Source organism: Glycine soja, chromosome 4 (genome assembly GCF_004193775.1).
Source record: "Glycine soja cultivar W05 chromosome 4, ASM419377v2, whole genome shotgun sequence".
NCBI classification, from domain to species: Eukaryota; Viridiplantae; Streptophyta; class Magnoliopsida; order Fabales; family Fabaceae; genus Glycine; species Glycine soja.
In genome coordinates, this window is record NC_041005.1 from 9,141,476 (window position 1) to 9,155,697 (window position 14,222).

Here is a 14,222-nt window from a genome sequence, read left to right on the forward strand (position 1 = left end):
CCGTCATCACTAGTTGTGTCGCCTACTTTCTTGCATAATTTCTCACATTTTGGAAATAAAAACCACATCTCTTTCACAACATATGCCAACCTACATATTCCACATCAGACTAGTGATTTCTAATTAAACCCTATTCGCACTACGTACACACAAACTAATCAAGGTTAATTTCCACATATACTCTAGTAAACCTTTCCCTTAATACATTCGTCGTCCTTATATCCACCTTTACTAGTTTTCCAACAGTTGAGGGCAATGCAAAAAAGACACTTTTACCATAATATTCTATAGTTAAACTTGAAGAATGAATCCAAACCAAGATCCAATCAATCTAGATAAAGAAAATCCTATAAGATCCATAGACAAACTGTGAGGTAATGGTCAAACATATCATCCATGGCTCTCAACTATTAACTTTTTCTCTATCCTTATAGCTAAGTCAAATTTCACCATGAAAAAGCCATTTCTCACATCTACTTCATCAATACCTCCTAATGGTCTACAAATGGACTTCAACCGGTCTACTTGTAAGAAAACTTGTTATTTTTCTCAGAAGTTTACGATCACTACATCCTTCCATGGCATCCATAATTCTCAAAGAATACTCTCATCAATACAATATTTTTTTCCCCTTAACATACATTTAACACGTTCTATCAAAGATCCTTTAAAACAGTCTTATACTAATAAACATGTTCGCCAATTAAAGATAAATCTACATACATGTATCATCATGTATTATCATTTTTTATCTTCTCATCATGCAATGAAAACCTAAAATAATTGTAACACACGTCATATATCATGTCATATAAAGGATAGCAAGATATATAAACAAACTTTTGTAAAAATATTATAAAAATTCACTTACCCTAATAATATCTTTAGATTATGTACTTTAAGCATTAACATAAGTAATTTCACTAGTTGCTTTTAGAAATATCTTCTTTCACATTTAAGAGTAGCACGCTAAACTCCTTGTCATCGTGAGAAGGACTTGTCCCGAAGCATACACGAAAATAATATAAGTTTGACATCTATAAAAATATCATGAAAAAGGATTAATGTAGAAGTAAGAGATTAAATGGAGTTGTCAATAGCATGTGCACCCAATTAATTTAAAAAACACGACCGCTTTACTTGTCAATATACACATAAAATAAAGTGCACAAGCTTTATATCTAAATGGTCCATGTTCAAGTTTGATAACATTCATGGATACTTTTTTTAATAGAAAATAGTCATTTGATCTTTCTTATTTCTCTCCTTAGCATACTACTTATTATGCCTATGTCCTCTCCTATCCACAAAACATTATTCAATAACATTGTTTGTTGCGTCCATATATAAATTAAAATTTAAGGAAAAGGAGCAAAGCCATTCTACAGAGAAAAGATACTGTTAAGATCAGATCCGATCCTATTCTTTTTGAGGCGTTCAGAAATGTTGAAAGCCAGCTCAAGAGATTGTGAAGCATTAAGCCTGGGGTCACAGTGAGTGTGGTAGCGATGTTCAAAATCAGTCAAGGTTGGTTCAAGTGGTGATTGAAAAATGAAAACCTTACGTTTGATTTCTGTAGCCAGCTATCTTCAGCGGCACAGGAATTCGCAATACCTTATATCTTATCACTTACCTGCAATATGGTATCATTTTATTAATTCATCAACATTACACTATATATCAAGAGAGTTGAGACTAAAGATACATATCAAAATAGCAATAGAATGAAATGGTTCTCCAGGACCAACTTAAAGGTAAAACAATTAAAGCTTATGTTTTAGGTTCATCAATAAAAATTCATTTGCTATTAGTATCTATAAAATAAAACAGACCTCATATATTGAAAAAAAAAATCACATTTGTTAGTAAAAATATCTGACATATTTAAAGTAAAAAATTTCTTTTAAAAATTATTACAGATCTTTATCGTTAGGATGACTTTATGGTTCTACGTGCTTGTACAAGTTCATAAGAAGAAAGTGAATTTAATTGGAATTAGAAGAAACATGCATGTTCAAACCTTAATGCTAAGGGGATTATAACTCCTCTTAGAAACTCAACATGGGCACCATCGAGCTGCCTGGTCCGTTCCCCAACCCAAAGCATATGGGCAGAGCAGTCATAGTAGAGACCAGAAGTTGAATCCAACCTAGTGAGTGATTGCTCATAGGGCAGTAACAAACATTCATGTGAAGTCCAAAACTCAGTTGTTTTCATTATAGGATGGTCCACCGTGAGGCCTGCAGCAGCCATGAATGCAAGGGTGTTATCAATTCGGTGAGCAAGCTCTAGGTACCTGTCATGCCATGCCAAAAAATAATTATTTTTTGCAAAGACTTGAATGAAGAATTTTTTTCTTATAGGTGCAGTGCACTATAAAATTTTTAATTTAGCCATCTTTCTCTCTTTACCCCATTAGAAAAACCAACAAAAGATGTTCAATGTATAGATGTTCTGTAGCTATAAACCGGAAAGTGGATAAGGGAGCTAAATCTTGGAACGGATAGTTAATATTAAATTATATTGAAAAGGAGAGGTAGCTATAAACATGAATGTAACAGAAACATATAATAATATTTAATCATTTTATTTCATTTATTAATATATGGCTTGGCAATAATGTCACTTGATTTTTTTATGAAAAAAAAAAGAGGAAAACAATGGGATCGTATTATTTTATTTATAATTTATTTTTAAAAAAATAAAATAAAAAATGAGTTTATTTAGAATTCATTTTTAAAAAAACATTAAAATAATTAATTTATCTATATCTTGTACCAAAAAAATATTTATATCTAAAGAATATTCTACATTAGAATGCACTTAATTTAAATAATAACAAAGTAAAATTAATTAGTATAAAACTTTAAAAAATAATAAAGCTAACATTTAAAATTAATTTTATTAAAATTAAAAATTTAAACGAGAGACATTGACACTGTACACGTAACCCAACCTCCGTTTTTTATTTTTAATTTTATTGTTCTAGATAGTACGATCCCATTTAGAGGAAGAAAGAGGTTGTTCAACCTTATTTTAAGGAAGAAAAACTTGACTCATTGAAGGAAAATGAATAGAACAAGACAAGATTTAAGGAGAGAGTAGGAAAATAATTAAGCCATAAAAATATAAAATAAGTTACGGGGAAGAAAAGAAAAGAAAAAGATGCACCCATTGAAGTAAAAGAAAAAAAAAAGGATTTCGTGATATAGGAATTTTCGTGTGACTCATTGATTTGATTTTTTATCAAAAAGTTATGTGAACTAAAATAAAAAATATATATGATTTAATTTGGTTTAATTTTTATTTAAAATAAAATTTAGACTAATTCAATAATTTGTGATTTAGTTCAGTTTAGTTTTTACAGTTTTTATTAAAATATTATTTTATTTAAATTTATATTTTTTTATCTTTTAAATTAAATTACATTAAAAAAATTGTTGATAAATCATGTATAAAATTTATTAATATGTTAAACATTTTATAAATCTATCAAAATTTCATTTATTTAAAATCACATATTTTAAAGAAATCGTCTAAAAAATGTACATATTGTGTAAGTTTTTTGTATATAACACTATAATACTATAAAACTCAAGTGTTATACTCAAAATCTATAACATAAAAAGTAATATAAATGTTAGTATAAGTAGGGGTAGGTCTACGGTTCAAGTCCGTGAGTCGGCCCGTTAAGCTCGCGGATTGTGAGCCTTTTTTTTACAAACCCTTATGATTATAAGCAATACTTGAGTTCAATCTGTTAAGTTCGTGGATTTAACGGATTTTACCCGCGAGCTCGCGGGTAGTCCATAGAAGACAAAATTAATTTTTAAATAAAAATTATATAGGTTGAGACTTCAAACTTCAGAGTCTCTCCTTTCAAACCCTCATTTCACCGCAGACCTCCCCTCCCTAGCCTTCACTCTGTCGCGCGTTTCCTTCCCCGACCCTCACTTCACCATGCATCTCCTTCCTCGGCCCTCACTTTGTCACCTATCTCTTTCCTCGGCCCTCACTCCACCGAGAGGCCCACAACATCACTTTCTCTTCTTCAACTCACGCACAACCTCCCTACCTCGGCCAGCACCACACCGCACATCCCTTACCCCGACCAAACACCGCAAGAGAGAAGGCCACTCCCTCCTCCTAGGCTCGCACGCACTGCCCCTCTCTACGCATTGATCTTCTTTCTTGCATGTCTTGCCTCCCTACGCCATCGTGCCTCCCATCCTGTCGCGCCTCTTTCTTGCTTGTGGTTGTGCCAAACAACCAAAAACATATTTTTTTTAAAAAAAATTATTAATTGAACCCGCGAACTAGTCCGTTTATCCGCAAGCTTGGTGAACTGAATACGAACCTAAAAAAATCCATTTATTTTGTAGAATGAATTTACCTGGTCCACTTAGAACATAGGTTTCATGGGTCGGGCCTTAAACGAACTAGATCGACCTTTATGCCCACCCCGAAGTATAAGCGTTACGATTTTATTCAATTTCAAAAACACAAACCACAAACTGATTAATTTGAGGGAAAAAAATCATCCAAACAATCGATTTGATTAGATTTTTAATTTTTATTTTAGATCTGTGTGAATTTCAATTACCCATGAGTACTTGTCTCCTTGCTCGTTGTGTTGTGAGAAGTCCAAATTCCATTGGCATCCCATAGCAAATGCCTTCAGAAGACTTAGAGTCACAACAGATTTGTTGTACGCTCTGATCAGCCTTTCAGGATCAGGAATTCTCATTTTCTCCTCGAAAGCATCTCCATTCACATTATCTCCCTTGTAACTCGACAGTTTCATCCCATTTGTCTCCTTCATCTCTTTGGATCTCAATTTCGCAAATTGACCCATCATTCTTCCCACCTAACACAACACGACCAGTCAAACATAGCATCATTACTCACTCTTTTATTTCACATTTTCTTAATAAAAATCAGGTCATGTGGATCAATAAATGTCCCACTAGTTTGACATTAATTCAAAGTCGATCATCAGTTTGATACTGGAGCTTCTCTTGGTCCGGGTATTCCGGGAGCTGAATGGCCTTTTTCGACTTCTAGTTGTCCACTGTCCACTTCGCCTCACACTTCTTATCGGTTATTACATTCATGGAGTTGTTGTCAGCGGCATGAACATCTTGGATAGGCCTAGGCCTGGGATTTGTTAGAACCAATTGAAGGAAATGGTTAATGGTGATCTATGCCTTAGGAAAGAAGAAGGAAAGAAATTTATGTTCTTGGAGAGAAGATAGAATGATAAGTGTGTAGTGTATTATTATTTTTCTTGTTACAACACAACTCTTTTTATACAGTTCAAGACATAGTAGTTAGTTATAACTACTACTCTCAACATTATTCAACTATTTAAAACCTAAGACCAAAATGATATTAAGCTGTTTAATTGGTATTTTTATCATATTTCAACACTCCCCTTCAATCTAAACAGCTTAGAACCCCTAGTTCACCATTGGTCTTCAAAAACCGATCCACTCTCACTGGTTTGGTAAGCACATTAGCTGGTTGATCTTGAGTGGGGCAATGGGTCACTTCGATTATCCTTTTCTTCACTTGCTCTCTTAGGAAATGGAACCTTGTTTCTATGTGTTTACTTCTCCCATGTGCAACAAGATTTTTTGCATGATTGATTGCAAATTTGTTGTTAATCATGAAGTACAAAGGTCTCTTCACTTCAACTTTGATCTCCTTCAGTAGAAAATCAAGCCAAATTGCTTGACATGATGCATAGGTTCCAACAACGTATTCTACTTCAAGCTTGACAATGCCACCACTGGTTGCTTCTTGGAACACCATGAAATTAGGGCTCTAGCAAGCTTAAACAGGTATCCCGTAGTGCTCATTCTCTCTGATTTATCATCACACCAGTCTGAGTCACAATATCCTATCAGTTCATCCATTTTCTCATTTGTGTTCTTTGGAAATAGAATTCCTAAGTCTTTGGCACCCTTCAAGTATATGAGGATCCTCTTGGCTGCTATGAGGTGTGACTTTCTTGGTTCGTGCATATGCCTACTAGCTACTCCTACTACAAAGCTAAGGTCAAGTCTTGAATTGCAGTGGTACCTTACTGAGCCAATGAGCTGCTTGTAGTGGGTATGATCCATTTTTTCTTCATCTTTCGTGTCTTCCTTCCTAGAGTTTAATTCAGAATGAGTGATTATGTGATTGCAGTCCATCATTTTGAACCACTTTACCATATCAATGGTATACTTTCTTTGATGCATAAGGATTCCTTTATCAGTGTACAGAAATTCCAAGCCAAGGAAATATGTCAACCAATAGGTCATCTACATAATGGAAAATTAGTACTCGACTTGATTCAAACACTTCCTTGTAGTACACTTCATATTCAACTATGTATTGTTTGAATCCATGTTTGATAAAAAAAATGAATTGATTTTCTTATTCCAGCATCTAGGGACTTGCTTTATGCCATATAAAACCTTATTCAGCTTGTAGACTAGCTTTTCTTTCCCTTTTATCTCAAACCCAGGTGGTTGAGTAACATATAGATCTTCATTGAGAGATACATTCAGGAAAGCAGATTTCACATCTAAGTGATACACAGGTCAATTTCATTTGCTAGCTAGAGCCATAGTTAGTCTGATTGTTTTAATTCTGGCCTCTGGTACAAAGAATTCTTTGTAATCTACTCCATCTTTCTGCAAAAATCCTTTAGCCACTAACCTGGCTTTATGTCTGGCCACTGATGCATCCGAGTTTAGTTTGAGCTTGAAGATCCATTTAACCTCAATTGGTTTCTTCTTTGAAGGTAATTTTGTCAGTTCCCATGTGTGATTCTTCTCAATTGATTGCAGGTCTTCAATCATCGCTTGTTTCAAGGTTTGTTCTCTCGCAGTTTGAAGTCTAAAGGTTCAGTATCAGCAAGTAAAACAAAATGAACTAGATCACCATCGTTTGCCACATTATTATAAGGTAGCATTTCAAATTGGTCAAATATGGTTGGCATGTGCCTATCTTTCTACGGTCTCTAATTTGCACTAGTTCCCTCAATTACTTCATTACTCTCAGGCATTAGGTTGGTATCATTTGCTCCTTCAATGTCTAAGTCATTATGTTCTTCATTTCTAGTTTCAACTTCCTGATGCGAGTCAGCTTCAGGAATTACTAATTTCAATTGGCCCTTTTGTTTCTCCCAGTCCTAGAATTCACTTTCACGGACAAGCACATATATGCTGATCTCAACCTTCTTTTTGATTGGATTGAATAACCTGTAGGCACCTGTACTATGATATCCAATCAAAATCATGCATTCACTCTTATAATGTAGTTTCTTCCTCTTAGCATCTGGAATATGCTTGTAGCATAGGGAACCAAACACCTTGAGATGACTGATCATTGGTTTCTTTCCATTCCAGACCTCTTTAGGGACCTTCTTATGTAATCTCTTAGTGGGTCATCTATTTAGAAGATAGGTTGCAGTAGCAATAACCTCACCCCAAAAGGACTTTGGCAATTGCTTCTGTTTCATCATACTTCTGCATAATTTGAGGATTGTCCTATTTCTCCTCTCTACAAGTCCATTGTGTTGAGGAGTATAGAGTGCAACCACTTCATGTTGAATGCCCATTTTCTCATAAAAACATTCAACTTCTCTAGATGTGTATTCTCCTCCACCATCTATCCTGAGGATCTTCAATTTCTTCTCACTTTGTCTTTCAGCCATAGTTTTGAACTTCTGAAGAATCTCAAACACATCACTCTTGTGCTTGATCATGTAGAGCCACATCATTCTACTATAATCATCCACAAATGTCACAAAGTACTGGTTTCCCCTAGTGAAAAAGTCTCAAAAGGTCCACAAATGTTAGAATGAACATGTAATAGACCTACAACTCTCATACGTAAACAGGGATTGAAATTTAACCTTGCTTGCTTACCAAGCATGCATGATTCACATGATTTATCAAGTGATGTGATTCTAGGCAGACCTATCACCATTTCATCATTGTGTAACTAACTCAAACTTCTAAAGTTTAGAAAGCTAAACCTAAGATGCGAAAGCCAACCTTCATCAGTTTTAGCTACTAGACGACACTCCACTTGTGCATATTTGATTGATGTTTGGAGGGTCCTATTTCTGGGCAGTGGAGACTTCAGCATTAACCTTTGCCTTGAGTCAAAAAATTCTAAGTCGTTATCCTTCATCACCACTGGAAATCCTTTTTCTATTAATTGTCCAACACTCATTAGGTTACACTTCATATCTGGTACAAACAGAACTTCCTCAATCATTGAAGCCTTGTCATCTTTTCTCTAAATTACAATTTTCCCCATGCCTTCTGCCATTAGTGATATGCTATCAATAAGTTTGATTTGAGTCTTCTTGCTTGAATCAAACTCAATCAACCAATCCCTATACCCAGTCATATGGCTTGAACATCTTGTGTCAAGATACCAGTTTTCACTATGTGATTCACCTTCACTGGTTGTCATCATCAACAAAACTGGATCAGAATTAGACTCATGCTCCTGGGCAACATTGGCTTCTTCACTGTTATTTCTACTTGTCTTCCCTTTCTTGAACCAACACTCATTAGCATAGTGACCATATTTTTCACAATTGGAACACTGCACCTTCCTTTTGTCATACCCCTTTTTCCCATCTTTACCATTTGAATTCTTCTAAGATCCCTTGCTAGAGGATTCTGGTTTTTCTTCCTTCCTTTGCTTATCTTTCTAGTTTTCTTTTTAGTATTTTCCTTTCTTTGGTCCCTTCTTCCAGTTCTTTCCACCATTGTTTCTTTTAGAGGTCTGGGCTTGCCGAGCTTGGTTTGCAGTCTTTAACACACCTCTCTCAAGTAGTTTCAATTCTTGAGCTTCTAAAGAACCCTGTAATTCTTCAGTCTTCAGTTCCTCTAGATCCCTTGATTCTTCAATTGCCACAATTATCTAGTCAAATGAGGGAGTTAAGGTTCTCATGATCTTTTCAATCACTTATTGATTTGGGACTTTTTCACCATAATTCTTCATTTGACTCACAAGATTTAATACCCTTGTGAAGTATTATGAAATCCTTTTACTGAACTCCATTTGAATCAACTCATATTACCTCCTTAGTGATTGAAGTCGCACTTTCTTGACTCTTTCGTCACCCTTGAAGCACACTGCAAGAGTATCCCAAGCCTCCTTTGTTGAATTGGTTTCTTATATTTTCTCAAAGATATTTGGATCCACACATTGGTGGATCAGAAACAATGCTCTTCCATCAATCTTTAATTCTTCCATGTAAGCTGTTATTTGTGCCTTAGTCGCACTTTCACTCAGTGCTTTAATTCCTTTCTCAAAAACATCAAGCACACCTTGAAATCTAAAGAGAACTCTCATTTGAGAACAACATTTATCTTAGTTCTTGATTCCTTCAAGAAGTGGTAGATTTCCAAGAATGTCATTGCTTCCTGCCATGATCCTTCAACTGGAACGTGAATTGAGTTGTGCCAATCGAACCAAAAGCTTTGGATGCCAATCTGTTAGAACCAATTGAAGGAGATGGTTAATGGTGATCTATGCCTTAGGAAAGAAGAAAGAAAGAAAATTTTGTTCTTGGAGAGAAGATAGAATGATAAGTGTGCAGTGTATTGTTATTTTTTTTGTTACAACACAACTTCTTTTATACAATTCAAGACACAGTTAGTAGTTAGTTATAACTATCACTCTCAACACTATTCAACTATTTAACAGCTAAGACCAAAATGATACTAAGATGTTTAATTGGTATTTTTATCATATTTCAACAGGCTTGGGCCTAGGAAAAGATGCACATTGGTTGCTGTTGTTGTTGGAGGAAGAAGGAAGGGTTGGGACTAATGGTTTGGTGTGAAGGAGAGTTGGAAGCGGTGACCGCCATTGTTGTTGTTGTTGTGTGTGTCTATGATCTCGCAGACACTGACACAGAATCTAGCGTAGAGAGAGAGATACGACGGGGTTTTCTGATATGCTACGATAAGAGAGGAGACACGGGTTTATAAAGGAATGGGGTTGTTGGGGAAGATGGCTTGACTGCGGGGTTCCACTTCATAGTTTTGGATTCAACGTATTTATTTATCTTCACCAAAAAATATAAATAAAATACAGAGAGTTAATGATCTTCATTAAATAAAAAATATATAAAACAAATATAGACAGTTACTAGTTCCATGGATCTTTAAACAAAATAAAAAAAAAAGAATAAAATATAGAGTGATGTTGATAGTTTAACACAATAGACAGTTACGAAATGTTTGATCTAACAAAACATTTTTTATTTTACTTTCTATCAACGGTGAAAAAATATTATTTTTTGTTTTCATTTTTTATATAAATTTTTGGAAACAAAATAAAAAATAGAATGCTAAATAAACGATCTCTTAATTTACTCTTTTTCTTACTTACATCTAACCATGATTTAGTCTTAAGCTTATTTTTAAGAAAAAATACACATTTTCCATTAATATTTCATGGAAAATTAATGATAAAAATGAATACTTAAAAATGTTCAAAATCACATTGCACAATTATTAAAATTCAAAGACCAAGGAGTATTCATGACCTACATTTTAATGAGTAAATTAATCATTTTCGTTTTTATTTAAGCACTCATATACATATGTTAAAGAAAAATAAATTATATACATGAATTTATATATATGAATATAAAAACACACAAAAAATAGTGTTAATCAGAATTTTTTTCCTGTGTGTGGGGGGGACCGGGGAGCGGGGGGTTAATGGGGAAGAATTAATGAGATTGCATTTAACATTTAAATTTAAATACCCCAAAACTCTCTCTCCCTATTAATTGGCTCAATCAATGTCAACCATAAAAGTAGTGTGCAACTATTTTTTTATATAAATTCACATGTATCTAAAGTCATCATGTTTAGAAATTATGCGTTGAATTATTGGTTTAAGTCTAATTCTTAGTTAAAAGTTATTATCTCCATTTTTTATTGGTTTAAGTCATCAATGTTTATTAATTATCTCCATTTTAAGATCAAAATTAAAAATGATATTTCTTTTTTTTTCTTATAAAACTCACTCCATGATGTATCTTACGTTAATTATTTTTAGACCAAAATATCTTTAATTAAAAAAAAGTTATATTAACGAACATTTAAAAAAGAGAGAAAAATATTATTTGACAATGATATTTTTAAAAATATATATAAATTTAGTGCATTTATTATTATCAATTAAATTAATCATTTTTCTTAATCTTGATAAATTAGATAATTTGATTTTATAAATAGGAACCTGTATAGTATTTCTTTTCAACAGAGCAATCTTTAAGGGGGAGGAAGATATGGGGATTTGGTTTTCTCTACTTAAGAGTACTATACTACATTGAAGCTCTAGGAAAACTACTTGATCTAACGACAATAAATAAAATATCTTTCAAAGACAAGGTGATTGATAATAAGCAAGCTCCCCCTACTAGTAAAGGAGAGCGTAGATCTCTTCGCGCAAAATCTAGTACTGTTGAAATTTATGATGGAAACATATTGTTTCTTAAAGTCTACTCGAATGATCAGGACTTTTGGAACTTGTGGCAATATGTCCTTGTGGTGAAGCTTGTCGGAGGATTTGATATTATGGATGTAGATAATGGTTTCTGCATGGCGTGAAATGTTATCTAATTAAAAGTAGATGGAGACAAGGTAATAACAAAGAGACCATGGATGATCTTTTATCATTATCCAATAGTTACTAATTAAAGTCCAAAATTTGTCTCATCAAAGGTTCAAGTTGAACCCACTCTGGTTTGGATATTATTTCCAAGATTCAACCTCGTGTATTATGATGAATCGTTCTTATTCATCATGGACGGTTTAAATATCTTGGGTCTGTAATACAGGATGATGGAGAAATTGAAGGGGATGTGAATCATCGCATTCAAGCAGGATGGATGAAATGGAGAAAAGCATCGGGGGTGTTATGTGATGCAAAGGTACCGATCAAGCTAAAGGGAAAGTTTTATCGGACTGCGGTAAGACCGGCGATTTTGTACGGAACAGAATGTTGGGCGGTCAAGAGCCAACATGAGAATAAAGTAGGCGTAGCGGAGATGAGGATGTTGCGGTGGATATGTGGTAAGACTCGACAGGATAAAATTAGAAACGAAACTATTAGAGAGAGGGTTGGAGTAGCGCCTATTGTAGAGAAGATGGTGGAAAATAGACTTAGGTGGTTTGGGCATGTAAAGAGAAGACCGGTAGACTCTGTAGTGAGGAGAGTAGACCAGATGGAGAGAAGGCAAACAATTCAAGGCAGAGGAAGACCCAAAAAGACTATAAGAGAGGTTATCAAAAAGGATCTCGAACTTAATGATTTGAATAGAAGTATGGTACTTGATAGAACATTATGGCGGAAGTTGATCCATGTAGCCGACCCCACCTAGTGGGATAAGGCGTTGTTGTTGTTGTTGTTCTTGCTCATCATGACGTCGATGATGCAAATACCCGGAGAGTTGATAGAAGATTTGCATGTATTAGCATGGAAATTTGACCTTAATCGGCTAGTAGTAAGAAAAGTTTAGCTTAATGGTCATTGGTAAAAGGTGGAGTATGAGGGGATGTATATTATTTGCACCTTGTCTGATTGTTATCGCCACCTAGTAAGAAATTGCAATGTTCATCCAAAATCGACGATTGCCGCTTCGAAAAACACAAATCAACCCGTTGTTAAGGGGAGCTCCACCAATCTTGGAGGACAGGAAAATGTTACTCAGTTTACTATCGTGGAAATTTTATGGGACCATCATTAACTGCAGATAAAGCAAAAAATATTGATGGAACCTTGTACAATGATTGGCTGGTTGTAAAACGTCAAAAACCAATCTAATAGTTTTTAAAATCTAATTTGAAGGCTAATAAATCAAAATGGAGGGAAAGAAGGAGGAAATTTCCATTAATGAGGAAAGAAGCAACCCATTCCATGGGCCCACCAGTTGACTCAAAGGAAAAAAAGGAGATGGAAATAATTTTAAGAAGACATGATCAAGGATAGACTTTGCATTTTGTAAACTATTCTACGTAAGGACAAAAACCTTTAACTAGTGCAACCATGCATGACCTCACGCATTGCGTCATGCCACCCAAGGCCATGCAAACTCGAAGTCTGACCTAACAAAATGACGTACAATCTATTTCCATGCAAAATAAGAATTCATCTAGTAATTGTAACGTTAAAATAATTATGCCCATAGAACAAGTTTGCCCAAACAACCGACAAAAAAAAAGTTGGCCTAAACAATTTTCGGTTTGTGGATGAGCCTTTAACAAGTTTTCTAGAAAAAGAAGTAATGATGCAAAGTACTGCCCCGCTTTTATCCTCATATAGAAACCTCATATAGTTTGAAAAATGCAAATCTTTTGGCATCAAATTGGATACTTTGGTAGACACACGGTAGAATCTCAGGGCCTTTGCTAGTGGCATTTAATTACTTTTTCAAATTGGAAGTTCATTTGATAAATCATATTTTTTGCGTGTTGGAAAATGAGTTTTGGCCATAAAAATGTTCATTAATTTTCGGTATATTATGCTGGTAGAACTCACTTTTTTCTGATTTTTTAAAGGTTAACATTAGTTATTAATTTATTAGTTTTTACTAATAAAAGATATTCAAACCTATAATCTCTTCCTCTCATCTTCTTTCTTCAATCATCAATCCAACCTTACAATTCCTACTTAATTTTTTTTTGTTAACTGCGTAACACGTAAGCTTCCATGTTATTAAGTGAAAAAAGAAGCCAATTTCTTTTTGAAGAATTCTCAACACTTCATGGGAAGCACAATCGCGTGGCCTTTAGCATGGTCATGCTGAGCACAAATTAGCCAATTGCCTCTCGAGGAAGGAGCTAGTCGTGCTACAACAACCACAATCGTGCTGTGTTTGAAAGGTTCACGCTCAAAAGACGAGCACATCGTGCTAAATCTCGAAAAGAGCTCACCTAAAGAGAAAAACACACCTATGTTGCCTTCCCACTCACCCCTGGTGAAGAAGCATGGTCATGCTAAAATAGTTATCTCTATTTAAATATATAAAATTAAGATAATAGTAAAATTGGTATTTGCCATTATTTTCAAAATCAAGGAAATAATTTTTCAATATTTATTTTTATTTTTAAATACGATGACCTTTGTTATTTTTTAAACAAGGAAAAATTTATGAAAATGTTTTGTTTAACTCAACAGGGTTAGTC

At 34.3% G+C, this 14,222-nt stretch overlaps 2 protein-coding genes across 2 annotated transcripts; both read right to left on the minus strand.

Moving 5' to 3' along the window:
* Nucleotides 1-1,382: 1,382 nt before the first annotated feature.
* Nucleotides 1,383-5,670, minus strand: LOC114410519 (phospho-2-dehydro-3-deoxyheptonate aldolase 1, chloroplastic-like). The gene is made up of 4 exons (XM_028374504.1): nucleotides 5,458-5,670; nucleotides 4,614-4,867; nucleotides 2,021-2,296; nucleotides 1,383-1,482 (listed from the first exon to the last, which is right to left on the minus strand). The coding sequence occupies exons 1-4, from the start codon at nucleotides 5,668-5,670 to the stop codon at nucleotides 1,383-1,385; spliced, it is 843 nt and encodes a 280-aa protein (XP_028230305.1).
* Nucleotides 5,671-5,765: 95 nt separating this feature from the next.
* Nucleotides 5,766-6,851, minus strand: LOC114410520 (uncharacterized mitochondrial protein AtMg00810-like). Its single transcript, XM_028374505.1, has 2 exons — nucleotides 6,709-6,851; nucleotides 5,766-6,153 (listed from the first exon to the last, which is right to left on the minus strand). Exons 1-2 carry the CDS (start codon nucleotides 6,849-6,851, stop codon nucleotides 5,766-5,768), a joined length of 531 nt encoding a protein of 176 aa, XP_028230306.1.
* Nucleotides 6,852-14,222: the final 7,371 nt, after the last annotated feature.

What these genes read in the sequence shown, in the direction of transcription:
- LOC114410519 (XM_028374504.1), bottom strand. Translation starts at nt 5,670, where the DNA reads ATGATTAACAACAAATTTGCAATCAATCATGCAAAAAATCTTGTTGCA. An exon ending in AGACCAATGGTGAACTAGGG is followed by an intron (nt 4,868 to 5,457) that starts GTTCTAAGCTGT and finishes GTGTTGTGTTAG; the next exon opens with GTGGGAAGAATGATGGGTCA. An exon ending in ATAATCCCCTTAGCATTAAG is followed by an intron (nt 1,483 to 2,020) that starts GTTTGAACATGC and finishes CTGTGACCCCAG; the next exon opens with GCTTAATGCTTCACAATCTC.
- LOC114410520 (XM_028374505.1), bottom strand. Translation starts at nt 6,851, where the DNA reads ATGATTGAAGACCTGCAATCAATTGAGAAGAATCACACATGGGAACTG. An exon ending in GTGGCCAGACATAAAGCCAG is followed by an intron (nt 6,154 to 6,708) that starts GTTAGTGGCTAA and finishes ATTAAACTCTAG; the next exon opens with GAAGGAAGACACGAAAGATG.